At 31.2% G+C, this 21,974-nt stretch overlaps 1 protein-coding gene across 1 annotated transcript in view; it reads left to right on the top strand.

The window, feature by feature from the left end:
* The window catches only part of LOC129224388 (flap endonuclease GEN homolog 1-like), a 51,779-nt gene that overhangs the window by 22,464 nt on the left and 7,341 nt on the right, over window positions 1-21,974 (top strand). Inside the window, exons 9-13 of the mRNA XM_054858838.1 lie at window positions 3,597-3,683; window positions 6,373-6,506; window positions 10,710-10,771; window positions 10,913-11,026; window positions 15,188-15,273. Coding sequence (XP_054714813.1) covers window positions 3,597-3,683; window positions 6,373-6,506; window positions 10,710-10,771; window positions 10,913-11,026; window positions 15,188-15,273 — 483 coding nt within the window. The remainder of the gene's footprint in view (window positions 1-3,596; window positions 3,684-6,372; window positions 6,507-10,709; window positions 10,772-10,912; window positions 11,027-15,187; window positions 15,274-21,974) is intronic.

Below are 21,974 nucleotides of genomic sequence, written 5' to 3'. Positions count from 1 at the left end.
TTATATAATGAACATTAGAACCCCGAAAACTCGACAAGCCTGAAACATTTTTTGGCTTTGAAAAAAGGAAAAAATAAATACAAACATGCACAGTATTTTTTGTAAAAAGGTAATTTAATTTACACATGTTTTTTAAGACCAGTTTTTTTTTTCATTAGTGATATCGGCTAACATACTCATATGTAAACGCAAGTCTCTCATTGTCTAGGTCATTTTTGAAAAGCAGTTGATTTTTCAAAATTTGTTTCACCTCTGTTTAACAAGACCAAGCACTCTTGTTCAACTGCAATAACCTGTGGGGGGTTCAGTTGATGTAAACCGCCCAATAATGCAAGATTGTGCCATTTCGCAAACCTCATCAATGTATTGCCTTGTAGTGCTTTGGGATTTCCTATTCCTATTCAGAGTCACAACTGACTACAACTGTATTTATGTCGAGGACTGCATACTAAGTGCCTTGCCTCCATTATTTTATATACCGATAGATGGCAGCACCATCACTGGATCGAACAGTTAATGAGAATTTAGAACTAGTCCAGGAGCTAATAGCTACCTGGTGCTAGCACCCCCAGAGGTATCGTTTCACTTGGAGGACATTGAGACCACGAGCATATTTAACGTCTCCCATTCCCGTTTAATGACGACGGTGGATCTTCGACCATCGAGGTTCGAACTCAGGACCCTCCGGCCCCGAATCCGACACTTTACCGATCGGGCTACCACGGCCCCTTTGGGATTTTGAAAGTGTGCGGTGAGCTGGCTTCGTTGTTTTCATACTTCTTTGGTATATGTCGATTCTGAGAAAACGAAGGATGTTGAATTTGTTCATTTTGTGAAGGTTTTTCTTTTAAACACAATACCCAAAAGTATTCAAAACTATCACGCCTCTCATTTAATATACAAATCAAACCCTCGTATATTTTTTCCAGATCAGCAACACTTAGATGAGCGCGTCGCATCGCTGCGTACCAGCAACTGACTTGACCCGTAAGTTCGCGCACTGGGACAAATTCTAAGTGTGCTTGCAGCACCGTAACACCATCATTATTCACACTACTCGTTTTCAGTTAACCTGCTTACTACCGTAATAATTATTTATTTTAACTTGTTACTGAATGTATTTTACAAGAAAAGCTATCTTCAAAGAAAGAAAATAAAAGTTAAATTTATGAGTTTAGAAAGCATAATATAACTAATAATTTTCTTGATTTATTGGGGGGGGCTCTGCCCCCCCCAAAAATATTTTTGAGGGGGCTTGGGCCCCCTCAGGCCCCATGGAGTTGGCGCCACTGTGATACTGTCTATAACAATAATCTGTCTATAACTTTTTTTTTTTTTGCCCCAGTAAAATCTCAGCATGAATAATCAAACTGTCTGTAACGATAACCTGTCTATTGCTATATTTTTTTAGGTCCCAACTGTATCGTTGTAGACAGGTTTTACTGTACCTAGAAAGACGGGAGGGGCCATAGAGGCACCAAAGTTTTTTTACAATTAAAAAAATTAATTTTTTTCCTTTCTCCTAATTGTTGTAAAATAAAAAAAATGCCATTCACTCTAGATCAACTTATAACTTCCTCTTTATGCAGGCGGTTGGATATCCAAATGCTATAAACAGTACCAACTGCTTACCAGCCAACGGTAACCATTGCTCTTGGAAAGAAAAACTAATTCAACCTTTTGGCTAGTATAGTGAGAAGTGAGGAAACTAAAAGTAATAGCATACTAAGTTTTCATTTAGTCATGAAAGAAGGTGCATCGGGCATGTGTACTCACTCAGGAAGAATTTTTAAAAGCATTCACCCCAAAAATGGGTAGGGGCCACACTGGCCCTTTCAGTCTTTCTATGTATACAGAAAATGTCAGTCATTCTAGTATTAATGACATTTTCTTCAACAGAACTCTGATCCAAATTTCATTGAATAGGTAAACTAAACTCATTGCAGGATTCTGAGCGAAAGTTTTGTAATTAACATAAGGAACCAAGACATTATTTTTATCTTGGTAAATTGCACTATAACTTTTTTTAAAAAATACTATAGTCAAATAGAGGCGTCAATTTCAATTTATTTTTTTGCTAAAGTGTATAGCATTTTGAGATGGAGGCTCATTTGCTCTATTGATGAGTGCATCTGCTAATAACTCAAAGAGCATGGGATCCCACTATCCTATCATGATGTTTGACATATATTGACCTCAAGACACTTCCATTGGTCAGAAAATGTAAAATTTTGTATAATTAATCTTTCTCAGCTGAATTCTGGTTCTAATTTCTCTGGATATATAATCTTAACTCATTAGAGGCAGGATTTATATCCACAGCATTGATAAGATAAATAAATACCATTGTGCTGAACAGTGAAGTAAGAAATAACAACCTCTGCCATTTGTGCTTTTTTGATGTTATTTCTTACTTCACAGCATTGATATTAGAAAAAAAAAATATTTTAACATGGTAAATCACATATATATTTGTTTATTTTATAATATTGATTTAATATTTTAATTTGTAACTTTAATTCTGACATTTTCAATTACTTGATCAAATTGAAATTTGTATTTACCCCATAATGTAAAAACATCAGATTTGTGCCTTGACTTGAAAATATAGTGAATAAATTAAGTAAAAGTTTCAGTTTTACATCAAATTTCAGAAGGGGAAAAAAATACTCAGCTTTTCTACTGCAAATATATGTCTGGAATTTTTCCTAGTAAATGGCAACATTTTTGAGCCCGTTTCAACTATATAATGCCAAACCTTGCAAAAGTTGATTTTTTCAAGCCTGGGAAGAGTTAATTTTGTGTTGCTTGTGCTACGATCAAGATTGGCACATAAAAATTTACCTACACTATCCATGATACCAGTTTGGTACAAGAAGTACTTGCATCACATTTATTATTAGGTGGAGGAAGAAACCTGATGCTATCGTTTATTGAAATTTTGTATGATGAAGGATCATTAAAAAGATTGAATTGAGAGGTATTCTAGGACCAGTCTAGCTGGGCCCAGAGCCTGTTACTGGTCATCACTTTCGTATTTGTATATCTATGTATTAATTTAGCTAATACTCAAGGAACACGTTTTTAGAAACATGAAGGCTTTAGCCCAAGAAAATTAATCAACATTCAAGTGTAAAATGTTAACCCTACACAAATAATAGTCATCAAACTTGCCAAATATGTGTGCTCAACAGAAGTTGGTTCAGAAACTAATTATGGTTTCTGTTAGGAAAAAGAGGAAGTAACTTCTACTTTTTACCGAACATCTAAGGTTTTTTTTTAAAAGGTCTTAGATTTAAATTTGTATAGCTTGCCTCAATTTCCTTATTTGTACAAAAATAAATAACTTGTAAGCTGTTGTCAAGTGGCTATCATGGAATTCAGTCCGATTTTCCTACATCATAATATTTCAACAATTTCATTAGCTGCCGCTACACCATCATTAGATATTATATCAAGAAAATGATGTCACACAGTCTTGGACTTTTTTTTTTGGCAAATGCATTTTTGATTGAAGTGTGATTGACAGAAATGATGTGATTTTAGAAATTCTTATATTTTCCGAACAATTGATAACTTAATGAACATTCTTTTAGGTAATTGATGAATATCTTTATTATTCTGATCAAATTCCAGATTCAGAAGCATTGGTTTGGAAATGTCCCAATTTGCAAAGCTTTCAGGTAAATTAAATTTTTTAGTAGAATTTATTTTATTTAAATTTAAAGTTTTTTTTTTTTTTTTACTTTGATTATTATTCTATAAATCAATATCTTTTTCACCAAAATCCGTCTTGAGAATATTAGCAGAAATTTGTAATTACCTCTTGTGAAGCAACTATTTTTCTTTATCCAGTATAGAAGTTCAGTTGTTTCGTTTGAGCTTTCTGGATCTGGATCAGATAAAGCTTTTGCTATTTTATGTAAATTACTTTGTTCTATATTGATCCAGAAATTTTATTTAAAGTCATCTTGAGTTTCATTTAGAGCAGTAAATTGTGTTCACATTCATGGAATATAACATGTTTTGCTTTTTTCTCCATCACATTCTGGGATCGGAGTGGTGATTTCAAAAATTTTAGGACACAATTTTGATGAAATTTCAGGACATTTTTAGGACAACAAAAATCTTTTTTTTTTTTACTTAAATGTAATTTATAAGCTTGATTTTCATAGGGGATGATGAAATGTTTCAAATTAAATCTTGAAAATTACAATAAAATGAAATCAACCTTTTATTTTTCAACACAGTAACACATTGTAAAGTAGAAGTATATACCAAAATTTATTATGTCCTTATTTTTGTCAGATAATTTGATACTTTTTGCTTTTCTTCGAACCATCGAAAGTATCCCTCTAAATTACAGATAAATCATTTAAAGATAGAAATAAATAATTTTTTTACAGCAATTAAAACTGAGAAAACCTATGATTTCCAAATTTTATCTTGGAGTCAGTTTGGAAAAAAAGCTTTGGATCGTTTCATCATAAGATGCTTGGGTTTATCAATAGATCTATTTCAAACAAATCTAAAGAAGTTCTTTTGCCCTTATATAGAAGTTTGGTAAGACCTTATTTGGAGTATGCTGTTCAGTTTTGGTCTCCTTATCTTAAGAAAGACATTAATGTATTGGAAAGGGTTCAAAGGCGAGCTACAAGGCTAATAAATGGACTTTCTCACTTAGACTATGATTCCAGGCTTAGAAGGCTAAAAATGTACAGTCTTGAGCAAAGAAGAGACCAAGGGGACATGATTCAGTTGTTTAAATTTATTAAAATGAAAGATGTTACGGGGCTGAAAGTTTAGCATTGAAAACAGGACTAAGGGTCATTGTTTTAAGCTATTTAAATCTCAGGCTAACATGGATGTTATGAAAAATTATTATTTTAGCAGGGTAGTGGAACCTTGGAACAGTTTACCGGAAGAGGTGGTAATGAGCAAGGGAGTAGATAGTTTTAAGAGGGCCATTGATCTTCACTGGGGATTATAAATTGACTAGGACCAGTCTAGCTGGGCCCAGAGCCTGTTGCTGGTCGTCACTTTTGTATTCGTATAATTAATTCATTTTCAGTTGAAGACTAAGAACAAGGAATTAAAAATAAAGCTTTATTTTTCAAGCTACTTGTTAACCTTATAGGTCTTGCCGCATCAGCATGAAACAATACCTGCAAAAATTCTTGATCAATATTGGGAAGATAATGTACAATCAGAGCAAAATGCTTTATATTCATCCTTTTCTGCACGGCACCATGTTCTGATCTTGCATCCATTTCTGTCTGCTTTTTCCAACCACAAGGGAGAGAATTTTCTTTTCATGACATTTTAATAAAATAAATTACTATTTTCATTTTTAAAGCAAAAAGTTAGTGACTAAATTTAAAAATTATATGTGCAAGAAATAATCCAACTTCCTTGAACAGAAACACAAAGCAAATTGACTCTTTGTATTAAAAGGACAAACTAATGCTGAAACCACAGACAAGATTAGCACTACACTTCCCGCCTGGGGACAAATCATTTAAATTTTGCTCCAAGTAATTTTTTTTGAACCAAGTGTTTATGTTTGGGTACTAACTCAACACATTGTATTTATTTTATTTCAGTTAGCTATGATACCCTTCACACCCGAACTCCTTCTGCTATGGAACTGCAATTTGAGAGAAGGAGGGAATACTACCCCCCCCCCTTCCTGATTCACACATTTTTCATTTCTTTTCAAATTGAAAAAAAAATCAAACATCAACTCATATTCCTTTTCCTTAACTCTTTTTCTGCAAAATTTGCTGCACAGCTGTTTTTATTTTCTTTATTATTTTATTTTTACATATTTTTTGCAGAAGAGGAATGATGGCAAGAGTTACAAAGTATAGATAAAACAAACAGTTTTATATTGAGTATGTGTTTTGGTTAACTGCATCCTCTCCTCCCCTTCTCCAGGAAAAAAAAAAAAAAAAAAGCAGCAGCAGCAGCATAGTTTTTCCTCTGTTTCATTTTCAGAGAAAATTTCTTAGGGTCTACAAAGTTTATTTTATTCTAAATTTTGGGATGTCATCATGAAAAAGTTTTATTTTTAGGTTGAATCTTATTTTTCTGCGTAAGTATGGAGTAATTAATGGAAGTTTTAGGAATTTTAAGACAAAACTCAAAATTTTAGGAGTTTTAGGACAAAGTTTGAAATTTTAGGATTTTTCGGACAACTTCTACCCCTGATCACATTATATCCTCTCTTGAAAGTTCTTAAAATTATGTTCAAAAACTAGTATTAAATTAGTAGAAATTGAATTTATTATTTACTAAATGATTTTGTTCAAAAAAGAAAAAAAAAAGGGGGAGACTGCATTGATACTAATTAATCTTATTGTATATTTAAAGGAAAAAGCCTTCAATTATTTAGGGTGGACTAATGAAAATAGTTTGAATAAATGTTTACCTTTAATCACGTCCTGGCAGCTGTACAGTTTGTGCAACAAAATAGTAAGCCACCAGATGATCTTCGAACCTATTAAGTAAGTGCCCTACTCAATATCTTAGTTATTAAGATAGTATTAATGTAGTATTAAATAAAGTATTTTGTTTACTTAAAAAATACATGCATAGCTATTAATCATTTTTTTAAATGTAAAATAGTATGATCAGGGGTCGAAGTGGTCCTATATATCCTATATTTCCTATATGTTCAAAAAAAACATCAAAATCGTCCTTAATTTCCTATATTTTTGAAAAATGTCCTATATTTCCTATATTTCTGTTTTTTATCCAATTTATTTCTTTAAAACAACAGTAAATAAATTATCTGACTTCGGATTTTTTGTCAAAAGTATGTGTGCAAACGAATTTTAAATTAACAAACGCAACTGACTAAATCCTGCAACAATCCTCTCTCATTGGCTACAGCATGACGTCACTGTAGTAAGTGTAGTTTCGAGAACAAAGTCTGAAGCCGGTTTTAGAATTTTGCGTTTGGCAACAGCCGTTTGTTTTGTTTTCCAGCGGGTTTTCTTTTTCGTTTTCGCTGGTATGCTTTTGTGTTCAGTGCATTTTCTGATCGAAATGTTCTAATATTCTTTTTGCAATCTTTTCTTTTTGTGGAATTTTATAGCACAAAATATCTTTTTTTTTTTGTGCTACAAAGCATTTGTTATTTTCTGTTAGTTCTCAACACAAAGACGGTTTTTATTTATTTATTAATACAGTGAAACCTCCCTTAACGGACACTCCCGAATAACGGACACCTCTAATTAACGGACATTTTTGCAAGTCCCAGTCCCTCAATATAGGTCATTCCATGTAATTCACTCTGAATAACGGACACTCCAAATAACGGACAGTTATTTCAGAAAAAATTTCCCTTGCGATCGTAGCACTTTTGGTTTTTTTTTCTTTTCACAGAATATCTTAGTAACTGCTTGCCTTACAAAGCTTTTCATCTTCCACAACTGATATCCCCCCCCCCGTCATTCCCTTATCACTGTTTCTTGGCATTAAAAGGGTGTTAATGGGCAGAGGCAGCGATTGGGCTTAAAAGTTGAGGGCATAAAAAAAAGAACTATAAGACATGGTACTTTTTGCAGGCAGCAAAAAATGAAAAAGAAAAAAAAAGTCATAATTTTGTTACGGCTAGTTTTGAGAGTATTGAAGCTGATAAGTGAAAACTGATGTCAGTCTTAACAATTAACGTACGTTTTTCATAAGATTTCAATGAATTTTGTACACAATAACTATTCAAAAGTTAAGATAAGAAAGAGGAAACTGGGCGCTTTTTCTAACTGGGGCTCTCGGGAGATGCAATTGAGCAGACCGGCGGCGGTAGTAGTCGCCTTTATAGCGCCGAAGTTTCGTTGGGTTGTTTAGTTTTTAGACATGAAAAAGATTTGCCCATATTCAAGGTCATATTGCCAACTAATAGATTAATTACACTTGACGTAAAATGTAGTAAACCTTTCGCAATTGTTTCGATTGTGCTCTACAAAGGGAACAACAGCCCATGTTGAAAAAGGTAAATTAAGTAGTTCCTCCTAATAGCGGACACCTCCCAATAACGGACAAAACTTCTGGTCCCTTGACTGTCCGCTATTCGGAGGTTTCACTGTATAAACAATGTTTGTGACACTTCTATCTCTGCAAAATTTGTGAGTTGCTGTATTAATTATCAATAGATTTCACTTTGTTCAATTTTTTTGTCTATAAAGTACACTGTTTTTTCAAAAATTATTCTTTCAACTACAGGAAAGTCATTTCGGGTGTTAGTTATAATTTTGTTTGAGAGTTTTTTTTTAAACAAAATCATTGATAAGAATAACTAAATAATACATATGTATTATTTCTTTTTTCATAGCGAAACTATCCATATAATGTGTCCTATATTTGTCCTATATTTCTTGTGGAAAATGTGACAAGTCGATCACTTCTACCCCTATATGATGAATTACTTTTTCAACCTTTAACCATCTTAAATCTGTCTGTGTAAATGTGTGCCTGGTGGGTTTTTTTTTTTTTTTTTTTTTTTTTTTTTTTTTTTTTTTTTTTTTTAAATATAAATAGAGAATGAATGAGTATGATTTATGTATAATGTTTTGTTTATTTGATAAACTAAATTATTTATTTTAAATTTTACTTGGCGTTTCAATTCAGCATGTCTTTTGCTACATTAGGTTAAGTAGTATTTTTACAAAAAAATCAAACTTTGCACACTTCCATAGGAAATTATTTCAACTATTTTTTGAAAGATATAATTTTTAGATGTCATTATACAATAAGTTGCTTAAAGTTGTATAATTAAAATAGTAAGATAGAAAAAGTATTCAGGTGGGGGGGGGGGGGGGAGTTGACAAAATGTTTTCTTTGTGCATTTGGTATTTGACAGATAGCTTTCTTGAGAATGCAAAAAAGTAGTTAGTAAAATATTAGCTCTTAAGTTGATCTCTGAACTGTTTCTGTTTAAATTTTAATGCAGTGGATCACTACCACTTGAACATAAAATAATTTTGAGTTGTGAGAGTTAAAAGAATAGGTCATGCAGAGATCTCCTTAGAAATGAACAAGAAGTTCCATCCAGAACTAAACGAGCCTACTTTTCCATGTACCAACATAGACTTTCTAGTATCTAATCAATATTCTCTTAATTAGTTAAGACTTCAAATTATATGAAATATACCTTTTAAACATTTTAACAGGCATGTAATTTTTCAGTATTTTTTGAAAAAGCAAAATACTGTCTGCAGAAAAATGGGCATTGAAAGCTAAATTCAACATGTTCCAGTTAATTTAATGCATCCAGTTACAATAGTCTGCTACATAGACACAAAAATACATGGGAGTGCTTTCAGGTGTGGTATAATATACTAACAGTGTTGTGGTTAGTTCACACAGCCATGCGATTTCAATATTTTTTTATCCTGTTTGGGTCACATGTCTGATTTTAAAGCTGATTTCAAGAAACAAAATATCTTTTACCCATCTGATGAAATAGATACATAAATAATAAGTAAACGAACAATTATAGTAGCACCTTTTAAACAATGCAATTAATATATTTCTTTCCATTAAACAAAAAGAAACTTTAATTGGGTTTTAAAAAAAAAAACACAAAAAAAAATTAACTATAAAATGCTCATAAAAATAAATACATTATCAAAAAAAAAAAAAATCATTTGTTAAACTCTTTATTCTTGGTAAAAATGAAGTGCCTTGGATTTCATTTTTTCCCCCGTTGCCAAAATATAATAAAGAAAAATACATGAATGTTACTTTAGAAAATAAAAAAATAACAATAAAATGTCTGCAATTTCTGTTCAACACATAAAGGACTCTGAATTTACTTTTGTTTCCTGTTGCCAAAAATTGAATAAATAAATGAAAACTTCAGAATGAAAATCATTATTTCATAGTAAAAACCAGAACTGCTGAGTTGGGAGTCACAGGAGTCAAAGATTTAAATTTCAAGAGTCAGAATTGGTCACTTTGCCTCAAAGTCCGCAACTCTGCAAGTACTTGCTGAGTTGGGGGAACAGACTGCTTTTTGGGACAAAAGGAGGTTGGAGTCGATCGCTTTCTCTACGAGTCTGTATTTCTGCCAATGATAAGGAGTTGGAGTCAGAATTTTGGAGTACAGGAGTCGAAGTCGAAGGGCCTTAAAATTCAAGTCTAGCTTATGAAAACATATATATGAATGCAGAAAAATAGTACAAATTAATTTTAAACATAAATTGAACTTCATTTTCTCTCATTTTCAGAATGAAACCTATTCAAAATATTTTGTCTTTAGAAATTTTTCTCAGTTACTTTTTGTAGCTTAACTTTTGGAGGCTATTACTTGAAAATGCATCTATAATAAGAAACAATATGTCAAGTGTAAGAAAATAAGCTGTGTATTTGGGGTTAAGAAATTAACGTTTCTGAGTATTGTACTCTGCAGATTCCTTATGAATTGTCAATTGCTAAGAGTTAGATTACATGTTAACTGATAATCTAACTGTCCTTTGCATCAATATATGAAGCAAAATGGTAAGCATGTGATAATATCAGGGGAAAATGTTTTTGACACATTACTATAAAAAATTATGTACAAAAACATTGTGTGTTATGTGCCTTGTACTATAATATCTAAATACCATGTGAAAAATTTTATATTCTAAACTAATTACAGGATTTCATAACTTAAATAACATTTTTCTGAAATATTGAAATTAAATATTTCTAAATTTTCTTAGAATTGTTAAAGAAAGAGTTGTGAAGGGTGAAGACTACTTGGAAATTTTGTGGGAGTTAAAAGGTAGGTATTGTATTGTATATCACATGTTTTTAGGCTTATTGGATGTAGTTCCTGTTTGTAGTTTTTTTTTTTTTTTTTTTTTGTGTGTGTGGTATTAGTATAATTAACATTTTATTATTTTTCATTTAAACTTTCCCTTAGATATTGAAAGTAATACTGATCTTCCATCTGAAAATTTGTGTACTGTGGAACATTTGAAACTATTTTCTGAAGCTTATCCAGATGTTACAAAAGCCTTTTTTGATGCTAAAATTAGTGAGTACTTTTATTGACTTTGTCATGTGAGTTAATTACTTTAAAAAGAAATGTTGTTTCGTAAATGTTCAAGCACAGAATTTGTGATAGAAATCTACTTTTTAAAATGTTTCAGTTTTTATTCCTTTGAGCTTGCAATTTCTGTATTTTCTGAATTTTGTATTAAAACATTTTATGCAGATTAATCTAAAGTTGGGATCTTTTGAAGAAAGAAGTCTTATGTGTACACCATGACTTCCTAGTACTTCATATTAACTAATTTATTGGCTTTTAACAGCAGAAAAAAAAAAATTAGGCCAAAATTTTTGGTTTGAAGCACCTTTATTAGCAGCAGTATTTTAAACTTGAATACAAATTTGTACCTTCAATATAGATTTTTTTTGCGGTGCTCCAAAATATAATTTTGAAAGGAGCTTTCTAGCTTTGTTTAATGAGTGATTCTGCTGCATGTAGCTTGTTTTGATATTTCCAATTCCTAGATTGCAGATTTTTCTGAACACCAGCAACAAATGCATCTCTCTTTGATGCCAGATGCGTGTGCTCCAGGATGATTTCTGGTACATTCTGCATTCAAAATAACTCATAGTTAAAATGCTACTGCATAGCTTTTAAGTCATTGGGGGGAGGGGAGTAAGAAAGGGTCTGAATTTTACAAATTGTGCTGTAAGTTGCTAATAACAGTATTACTGCTAGAAACTACAATATTAAACAAATTAAAACATATTCACACCTTTTTTAATGTTACATCTGTTGAAAATTATGTTTTGAAATGCCACTTACTTTAGGATATACTTAGGGATCAGTTAACTAAAGTGTTAATTACAGAATGCAAACTAATAATTCCAACTGCTAACTTACAGAACTCTGAAGAAATCTGAAAACCATTTTCCTCATTGAGTGACTCAAATTCATTCACAACTATAAACTTAACCTTAGTGTAGTGAATTAGAAAGAATTAGAATAAAAACAACAGTTCTTTAAAATCTCCATTAAATTAAGGACAACAGTCCTTAAAAATTTCCATTAAAATAGAGAAAATAGTGATTGAAAATCATTATAAAGAATGAAGTCAGCAGTTCTCTAAATAGCATCAACACTACCTAAACTACCTATAGTCTTTTCTAATTTAACTTGGCACTGGAGGGAAAGGTACAAGATGTGCTACTCGGTGTTGAGGGAGTAGTTCTCGTAAATTTGAAGGCTTAAAAGGGTGTATATTGACAAATGATGTGAAAAAAATAGAGAATGTCTGTGATTGAGACACATAGTTGAAGCTGTTATGTGTTAAAAAAATTTAATTTTTAAGTGTCTGATTACTAAAGGAAAATCAAAGTGCCGTAACTCAACTTCTGTCTTGGTTAAGACTTGAGTTTTCAAGGTTAACATTAGCGTGCTTCCCGTGGACCAGCAAACCTCCAGAACTTGCTTCTCCCCACTTCGTATCACCCGGGGGAAAACATCTGATTGTCATTTTGACTCTTAAATGAGCATCTCCGCATTGTGACAGAGAATTTCCGCCTGGTCTGTTGTCATTTATGCTTTTCATCGATATTTCCAAGCAATTGAATACATTTTTTAAAACAGTTTCCATGAGTAAGAAATAAAAAATGAAATGAAAATATTAGTTTTCAATTATTTACTTGCTGCAATTACAAATACTTCGGGATTTTTTTCTTTGAATTTGAGATTTTTTACTTGGTAGTTTTAAATAGCTTTTGTTTTTTACATAATAAATCTGAACTTCAAGACAATTATTGTGAAAAAATCAAGAAAACCCGAATTTTGTTTCAACATAACGAGTACCTGTTGTGTGAAAGGGTATGTTACAAATCCTTGCTATGGTAAAAGTCTTTTTTTTTTTTTTTTTGGATCGTTTCAGAAGCTTATGGAGGAAAAAAAATAATGCTCTCACGTACGTACAGATACATATATATTACCAATTTACACCAATGAACTGCTGGATGAAGAAGTTTTACTTTTTCATTTTAATTTTTGAAACTTACTCATACCCTCGAAAGATGAAATTCTTTCCCCCCCCCCCCCTCTAGGTCTTAAATCCCTGCCTTAAATTAAATTTTTAAAGGAAGTAAATTTACTCACTCCCAAAGTATACACATAAAGTAGGCTGCATTAACTACGCTAAGGTAAGTAAAATAATTTTTAATAAATTGAGTTTTGGGGTTAATCATTTACTTTTACAGTCACACGAAACTGAGAGCCTTATCTTTTCAATTTCCACAAACCTCGATGCATTTTTGTTTATTATTTTTAACTTCTTTCATAAATAAGTTGAACTTAAAATTAAATCTTTTTTAAAAATTCAAAATTAATTAATATTTTCTTTAAGCTCTGAAATGCAGTAATGGTAAAAAATATGTTCTTGTTCGGTACTTGTTAATTGAATTGCATCATTATTGGATAAAAACAAACTACAATAATGATATATAGCAAATATTCTTAAATGTAATGTAATGAATTATCTAAATGAGAAATTAAATCTATAACTAATAAATAAGTTTCAGTTCTGTGTTTAAAATGTTTATATTTATGTGCATTACACCTATTTTGGTTTTGCAAGATCATGTGAAAAGGAAGAAAAAAGTTGATTTTCGGTTGATTTAGTGACTTTTGGAAAATTTAAAGAAATTACTCTATTGAACTAAAATTTCTAGGAGATATTAATGTTACCTCATGTCAACATTTACACCTCCAAGCATTTTCAAAATTATATATTTTATTTTTTGTAAAAAATGTTCAAAAAATATCAATTTTTTTACTTTTTTGAAATTTTAAGAAATTAATGTTGTACTGTATCATTTCAGCTTCTCTGTGCAGAACTGTTTTATGTCCTATGTATTTTGAGCCAGGTTCTTTTATCAGAGTATAATGATATTCTATAGGAGTTGTAACATAATGCTTTTCCACTTGGGAAGAAAATAACTTGTACGTTTCGAAATTTAGAAATTAATTTTTTTCGCTCCACCCTAAAAAGAAGGTGGCCCTGTTTGCAAGTTCAGTCGATTTAATTTGACTTGCATAAAGGAAAATTCGGTAAAATCGGTTTACAGAATTTTATAATCGAAAAAGTTTTACTAGTAAAAACAATTATTTGTTCTTGTTGGGTGCTTCTTAATTGGACCACTATTGTAAAAAAAACTCCAGTAGTGATTTATAGCAAACGTTCTTAAATGTAATATTATATGTTATCTAAATAAGAAGCTAAATATATAACTAATAAATGAGTTTAGATTCTGTGTTTAAAATATTTGTATTGTGTGTATAAACTTAATTTGGCGTTGCAAGATCGTGAGAAAATTGATGAAAAACGTCGAGTTTTGGTTTATTTTGTGGCTTTTGTAAAATTAAAAGAAATTACTCTACTGAACTAAAACTTCTAGGAGATATTAATGTTACCAAGACAGAGACATTTACACCTCCAAACAATTCCAAAATTATATATATTTTCTTTTCATAAAAAAAATGTTCAAAAACAAGTCGGTTTTTGGACTTTTTTGGGGCGATTTTGGAATCTAAAGTCATTATCCTTTGAGGCTAAGGTTTTAAGAGTAACCTATTGATGCTAAAAGGCAACTTTTGAGACCCCAAGCATTTCAAAATTCGAAAATTTATTTTTTTCACTCCACTCCAATATACACATTTGTTGATTTCTGTTACATTTCTGTCCTTCAAAAGATAAATAAAAATAACAGTAACATAAAAATAAAAAATAGCTGCAAGGCAGGTGATGTGAAAAGTGTAGGGGAGGGGGGGGGCTAGGGGGGCATAAATAATTTTCACATTTCAATTTAAATGTTTTGTAAATTGTTCTTTGTAGTGTAATGTGAATTTCAGCTGTGAGAATTATTCTTTAATTATTTCATTCAGTTTTATGCACTTTCTAAACTATTTGTTTTTAATCTCTGTACACTTTCATACTGCAGCTCTAAAACAATGTTTGCAGAAAATAACGTTTATTTATTGTTTATAAATACATTCATCATAGTTTCTCGTAGAAGGTATGCTTTAAAAAAATTATTTTTAAAAATATTTTTTCCCGCTCATTGATTGGCAAAATTTGGCCGGTTATAAGTAAATGGCAAAGTGGCTGATTAATCGGTGCATCCTTAATTTAAGCATCATATTAAAATTTGCTATTTTCAGAGGAAAAAGAGGCTAAAATGAAACCTAAAGCAGAGCGCCAACAGAGGAGAAAACGGACAATGAAAGAAGAAAAAGATACTAGAAAGGTAATACAAGAAACTCCTGTTGTGCCTAGTGAAAATTTAAAATCAAATATTTTTAATTCTTCCCCTCTCATACTAAATTGTCCTTCATCAGAATCATTTGACAGTTTTACAAATAATCCTCTTGCTACTAGAGTTATTGAATTGTCTAAAAAGGTGTCTCTAAAGCATGTAAAGGAATTAAAAATTAACAAAGAAGTTAATGAAAATCCAAGTAAAATATGTGTAGAATCTTCTAAAATGGAACAAATAAATGTCTCTAAGCATAATGACTCATTTTCAAAGACTATACCACATACTTGTAGTGATACAAATTCATCCCAAAATAATTTTCATTTTCAATTCAGTGACTCTGATGATAGCTTTAACATATTTCTTAGTCAAAATAAAGAGTTGTTCCTCTCTGGCAATGAAAAAAACCTTAGTTCTTCCCCTCTCGTACCGAATTCTACTTCATCAGAATCATTTGACAGTTTTACAAATATTCCTCTTGCTGCTAGAGTTATAGCGTTGTCTGCAAAGATATCTCAAAATCATATAAAACAATTTAAAACCAGCAAAGAAATTGCTGAAGATTCAAGTAAAATATGTGTGGAGCCTTCTAAAAGAGAACAAAGGAATTTGCCTATCACAAGGATAGATGTCTCAAAAGGTGCCTTTTCAAAGACTATACCACCTGATTGTGGTGATACAGATTCATTCCAAAATAATTTAAATTTTCGATTCAATGACTCTGATGATAGTTTCAATGTATTTCTCAGTCAAAATAAGGAGTTATTCTTCTCTGGCAGAAAAAGAGATATTAATTGTCAAAGATTGAATGATATGCGTGACCTTCCTGGTAAGATCATGAACTTAAAACTTCATGATTCAGAAAACTTTTTCAGTGATTTTAGTTGCGAAAATGAACAAAAGTTGCTCTCAGAAGTTGATTTTGTGAATAAAAAGGATTATAAAAGTTCACAGCAAATCAATGTTTCTGCTGGTAGTTCATCGTGTCACAGTGTTTGTGGTGAACAAGCAATCAGTGATGAAAACCTTGATATAAATAATGAGTGCACAAAAACTGACTTACTGTCATCAGAAGTAAACAATCATGCATTTAATGAAGAATCCACAATAGAAGACTCTTCTCGACGTAAAAAATCAAACGACAGCAGTGTTGACAATTTGATGTTACAAATCCATAAGCCATATGTAATTGATAAACCTAGTTCTGTACTTGTTAATGATGGAAACTTATGTATGAATAAGTTCTCTCCTGAAATATCTGACTTAGAGTCTAGGCTATCTAAAATACAAATCAGTGATAATTTTTTAGCTGCTAATAATCTTATGCCTAAACATTGTGATAAATCATGTGTTAGTCCTGAACAGTTGTATGTTTTAAACCGATCAAATATCTTTTACAAAACCCCAGGATCTTTTATTAGTAGTACACCGAACGTGCGATTAGAAAGATTGAAATCTAAAAACATTTCCATATGCTTTGAAAAATCCAAATTATTTGACCCAACAGAATTTGCATTATATTCACCAGTAATTTTTGATTCAAGCAGTGATAGTTCGTTGAGTAAAGTGACATCACCAGTACAAATGATTTGAATAGCATACTAAGTATTTTTTAAAACTATGCATATGGTTGCAAATAATTGAGAAGGAAGTTTAATTTAGGACATAAAATTTAAATGGTATAAAAATATATTTATACTCACTGATGTAACACATGCATGTATTAGTGAAATTCGTACATGTGAAATAAAATTCATTTTGAATACATAGTGTAATGTCTTATGAAAATTACTTACAATTGCTCATTCAAGTCCTAAATTTCTTTCAAAGTTGATCATTCCTCAAGCAAAGATTGCATTGCTAGTGATTGGCCTGCATCCGTAAACTAAGGATGTTATAGAGGTTAAAGGCTTTTGGAAATTTCAGAACGACTTAGTTTGGATTTTTAATTTTAGGAGTGGGGGGGGGGGGGGTAACCACTTAATATTAATATCTTGTGTTACAGAGAGCTATATAAAAACGAAAAAAGAATGATAAGTATTTGAGTTTGTGAATTGCACAAGTACAATGATAAACTTTTGATGAAACTTTTAGCCAATGAAGGACACTTTTCTGGGGCTTTTATGCTGCATTCTTAAACAGAAAAGATTAGTGACAGCAAGCCTTCATGTCGTATTTGATCCTCATTTGATGTTGCTGTTCTTTTACTCATTTTTGATCTTTAAAGAATACCAACAATAAATTCAATCACACTTTGTATTTTTCCACTTATATGGACTTTACATCTATTTTTTTGTATAAGCCTATTTCTAGGTAGCTAAGAATTCTCATTGTTTAGATGAATACTTTTTTCCAGACTTCCCTTTCATACATATGAAACAAATAAAGCAATAAGATCATTTATTTTCACCTTTCCTCTTAAGTATACTGGCAGCTCATTTTTATTCATTTATCAATCAGATGGGAAAAAGTTTCCAAAATTGAAACGTTTGTTGTTCGTTGATTTAATGAAAATTTTTGAGATATTTACTTCATTATGGAGTTTGGGAGTCTCCCCAACAAATCAAGAGCAGCAATGAATTATTATGTAAGCATGCTTTGTAACCTTTGCTGCAGAGGACTATAACTGCAGAAACTTTTTACTATTTTTTTTTTTTTTTTTTTTTTTTTTACTTCTCTTTTTCTTTTGGGTTAAAGTATTGGTTGGTAGGTCAGAGTAGAAGCAGGAGCCTAGAAAATATTTTAATCCAATCATTTGACATGAAATTTCAAGAGATTAATTACCTGTACTTTTTGCTAAGTTTAATATTAGTTTCTAAGTCCATGTCAGTTCTGTGCAATGATGTCATCACAGTTATTCTAATTGGTTGAAAGCAAAAGTCAAACTATTTTTAGGTAAAAATTGCACGATTTTTAGATTATCTGAGCAGAATAAAGCAAGCAAAGTTGGTCACGAGAAAGTTCCCCCAAAAGTTTTTTCTTGTGAGTATCGCTTGAGAGAACTGAAAGGTTATATTTAGTAACATTTGTTGGAAGTTATGTTATCACTCTGAGCAATGTAATGAATTAAAATATTAACTTGTTTCTAGAGAACTGTATCGACTCAAGATTTTGGGAATAAAATTTACATGGATGATAATCATTGTAAAAGTGATCCTGAAGCATTATATTGCTTAAGAAGTCGGGTTATCTATATTAATACTGAAAAACCTTATAATTAAATTATGTAATACTTTCTTTGAAACAAAATCTACTTGTTTATTACATGTGCTTACAATTTTAAAGCATTCATCAAGTGTTGTCTTACATTGGGGCTAATATAATTACCCAATAAACTATTGATCAACAGCAGTATTTTTTTGTAATGCTACATTCTATTTCAGTCTATTACATTCCCTTCTGTAAGTTTGTTTATCGTTCTTGCTCGAGTGTAAATGTTTAAAACACAAGTTGCTTAATTTATTTAAAATGAATCCATAAAATATGCTTGTTTGAAATTTTTGAGTAACCACTTGAATAAAATTGTATTTAAATCAATCCTATCAGAATATTATAATTTGTTAAATTATTGTTCAACAATTTGCTCATTTCATATAATGTTATCTAAGCTAAGAAATGATATAAAGTTTTATTTTAAATCACACTGGTAAATAGTTTGCTTTATTTTTATACATAAAATATTATTTAATTGATGTTAGATGCGAAAGGTCATTTACCTTGAATATTTGTTTTTATTTGTTAATATTGGCTTGAAATAAAGCATTTATTTTGTTAAGAATTGTTGCATATTCCTTTTGAATAATTATTAAAACAGTTGTTGGCAAAATAACTATGCATGATTATTAAACGAAAAGTATTGAATCATAAATTATGCTTGTTTAAAATTTTAGAGTAACCACTTCAATAAAATTGTATTTAAATCATTCCTAAGTAACAATTAATTCAAACAAAATTACAGCTAATTCAAACAAAACTGAGCAGCAGATAAACTTCACTGGATTACCAATGCATGGAAAACAAAAATGCTGGTAATTTGTGCAGTTTTTGTTTTGAGTTTTTGCCATCAGATCTCTGTTGCTGCATTTTAGCCCTACATACAATAAGTAAATTTATATTTAGAATTTAAAAAAAGCACAGTGAAGTCTTTTCTCCTATAAATTTAAGTACAATTTAAAACATTTAACAGGAAATTGAGTGAAATATTTTTTTATGTCGAAAAAATTGCACTAAATTGCAGTGTGCTGTCTCGACGGCTGTATCATTTCACGTTAGCCGTTTTTTCATGTTAAGTTTTTTTTCCTTGAAGTAATTTTCGAATAGGGCTTTCTGAGCAATAAGACAAAGTGAACAATTTTCTTATTAGCCAGTTTTTTTAACTAGTCGTTGGTAAGGTTATTACACTACCATTTTTTTACAAAAAAAGAGTCTGAGGCTACTTTTCTTTTTTTTTTTTTAACTATTCTTAAGACAGATATAGCAGTGGCATACCTAGCACTGGTGACACCCGAGGCAGTAATTTGTGAATCCCATTTTTTCAATAACCATTGTAAAAAATATACTCATTATCTTTTGAAAACAAAATCAGCACCAGCTCTTTTAACTAGAGTCCTGTTTTCATTGATTAGTAAAGTTGAGAACCTTTAATTTCACAAGTTTTTCTTTGACATTTATTGCATTAGATTGAAAATTACAGGATAAAAAAGTAAATTTTTCTTTATCCTTTATAACTGTTTTAATAACTAAATATGCATTGTTTGCTTTCAAATTCAGAAAGAACAAAACTTCTGAGAATAACACACGTACGTTTTTAATATTTTTCATAATTTGTAAAAGAGTTGTAATCTATACATATAATAAAACAAGATATTTGTGTGTGTGTGTGTGTTTGTGGCGTGCATCCTGGGAAAACGGTAAGGCCTAGAAAGATGAAATTTGGTACACAGGTGCAGTTTTTGCTGAAAATGTGCACCTCGGGCTTCGATTTTTGATATTTTAATTAGAAAAAAAGTTATTTAATGTTTTATGTTATTTTTAGCACTTTTTAGTACTCTTGACCTCACAGATCCAGAACCAATCGCGCCAGACGGATATTGTTTGTACTATTGTGTAGGAAATTTAATTTTAAATATGATGAATGAAAAAATTTTGAAGATAGAGCAATTTTTGTATTTTTTATAGATTTTTGAAAAAACCTTTATTTTACATTTTCTTCTGGGTTTAGTTTCTTTCGAAACCCATCCTGCGACAAGTATTGAACCCTCAAGTCTAAAATTTTAGTTTGTAATAATAAAAACATTCCGCCCCCTTCAGAAGAAAAAAGTTTTGAAAAATACGCAATAGTTTTTTTTTACAATTTTTTTAATGGCAGAACACAACGCGAGCTGCTCGCTTGCCGGCTGAGTTCCGAGCTTACCTCATCACGTGATCCAACTGAAATCGTTTGCCTTCTCTTCACCTTTTTTTTTTTTTTTTGCAAGCGCTACTTTTTGCACTACGGGGAACATAGAGCCTTTATTTTTGAGGGCTCTTTTGATTAAATAAATAAAGCCCGCGATTTTTTGCATGATCTTCATTTCTGTTACGAATTGGCGGTTAGGTTAGGTAGATACAGAGATAGATAGAGGTTGAGTGGACAAAAAATGTTTTTGTTTTCGAATTAATACTTATATAAATAAAAAAAGATTGTACTGTCAGGAGGTAGATTGATAGATAGACAAATATAGAGTTCGATATAGCAGATGGACAGCAAGAAAGAGGCATGCCCGTCATTTAAGGAATTTCAACGGGGTGTCAATGCCCCCCCCCCCACACACACACACACACCATGACTTTGAAAAAACAATGCTTTCACATAAAAGTGGAAGTGCTTTTTGTTATTTTTCGACAAAATTTGCATGAAGAGTACGTCGTTTGTGTCTCCCTCTCCTTTAAAAATATTCTAAACGACGAAACTGGAGATAGATCTAGAAAATATTTTATTCAAACTACTAATGATATACATAGATATAGATTGATTGATACCGCCACAAATTTGTTTAAGCAGCCGCCGAAGGCGGCAACATCGGTGTAAAAAGGCGAATGATAATATTGAGAAAAAAGAGAAAAACATTGATTAATACCGTCGCTAAATTGTCTAAGCAGCCGCCGAGGGCGGCAACTCTGGCGCAAAAAGGGAATGGCGTAAAAAGGCGGACCAGCTGGTCGTCGCAGGCGGCTAGTGTAAAATATACTAATGAAATTAGATAAGTTATTTAGATATAAAACATAAATTTAAAAAAAAAGCAATCCATGCTTATTGTCAATTGATAAGAAAATAAAAACATTAAAATAATTTTAACAGTTTTATGAATTCAACTCGTTGCCGTAACATATGTAATTTCAATCCTAGAACCTTTTTTAATTTTTTTATTTTATATTTATTTAGCCGCCTGCGGCGACCAGCTAGTTCGCCTTTTTACGCCATTCGCTTTTTTGCGCCAGGGTTGCCGCCTTCGGCGGCTGCTTAGACAATTTAGCGACGGTATTAATCAATGTTTTTCTTTATATAACAATATTATCATTCGCCTTTTTACGCCAATGTTGACTTCTTCGGAGGCTGCTTAAAAAAAATTGTTGATGGTATTAATCAACCTTTTTCTCTATACATCAATATTAACATTCGCCTTTTTATGCCAAGGTTGCCGCCATCGGCG

This window comes from Uloborus diversus, chromosome 1 (genome assembly GCF_026930045.1).
Source record: "Uloborus diversus isolate 005 chromosome 1, Udiv.v.3.1, whole genome shotgun sequence".
Taxonomy (NCBI): Eukaryota; Metazoa; Arthropoda; class Arachnida; order Araneae; family Uloboridae; genus Uloborus; species Uloborus diversus.
The sequence above is the reverse complement of the archived record's forward strand: the minus strand, read 5'-3'. Positions and strand labels throughout refer to the sequence as shown.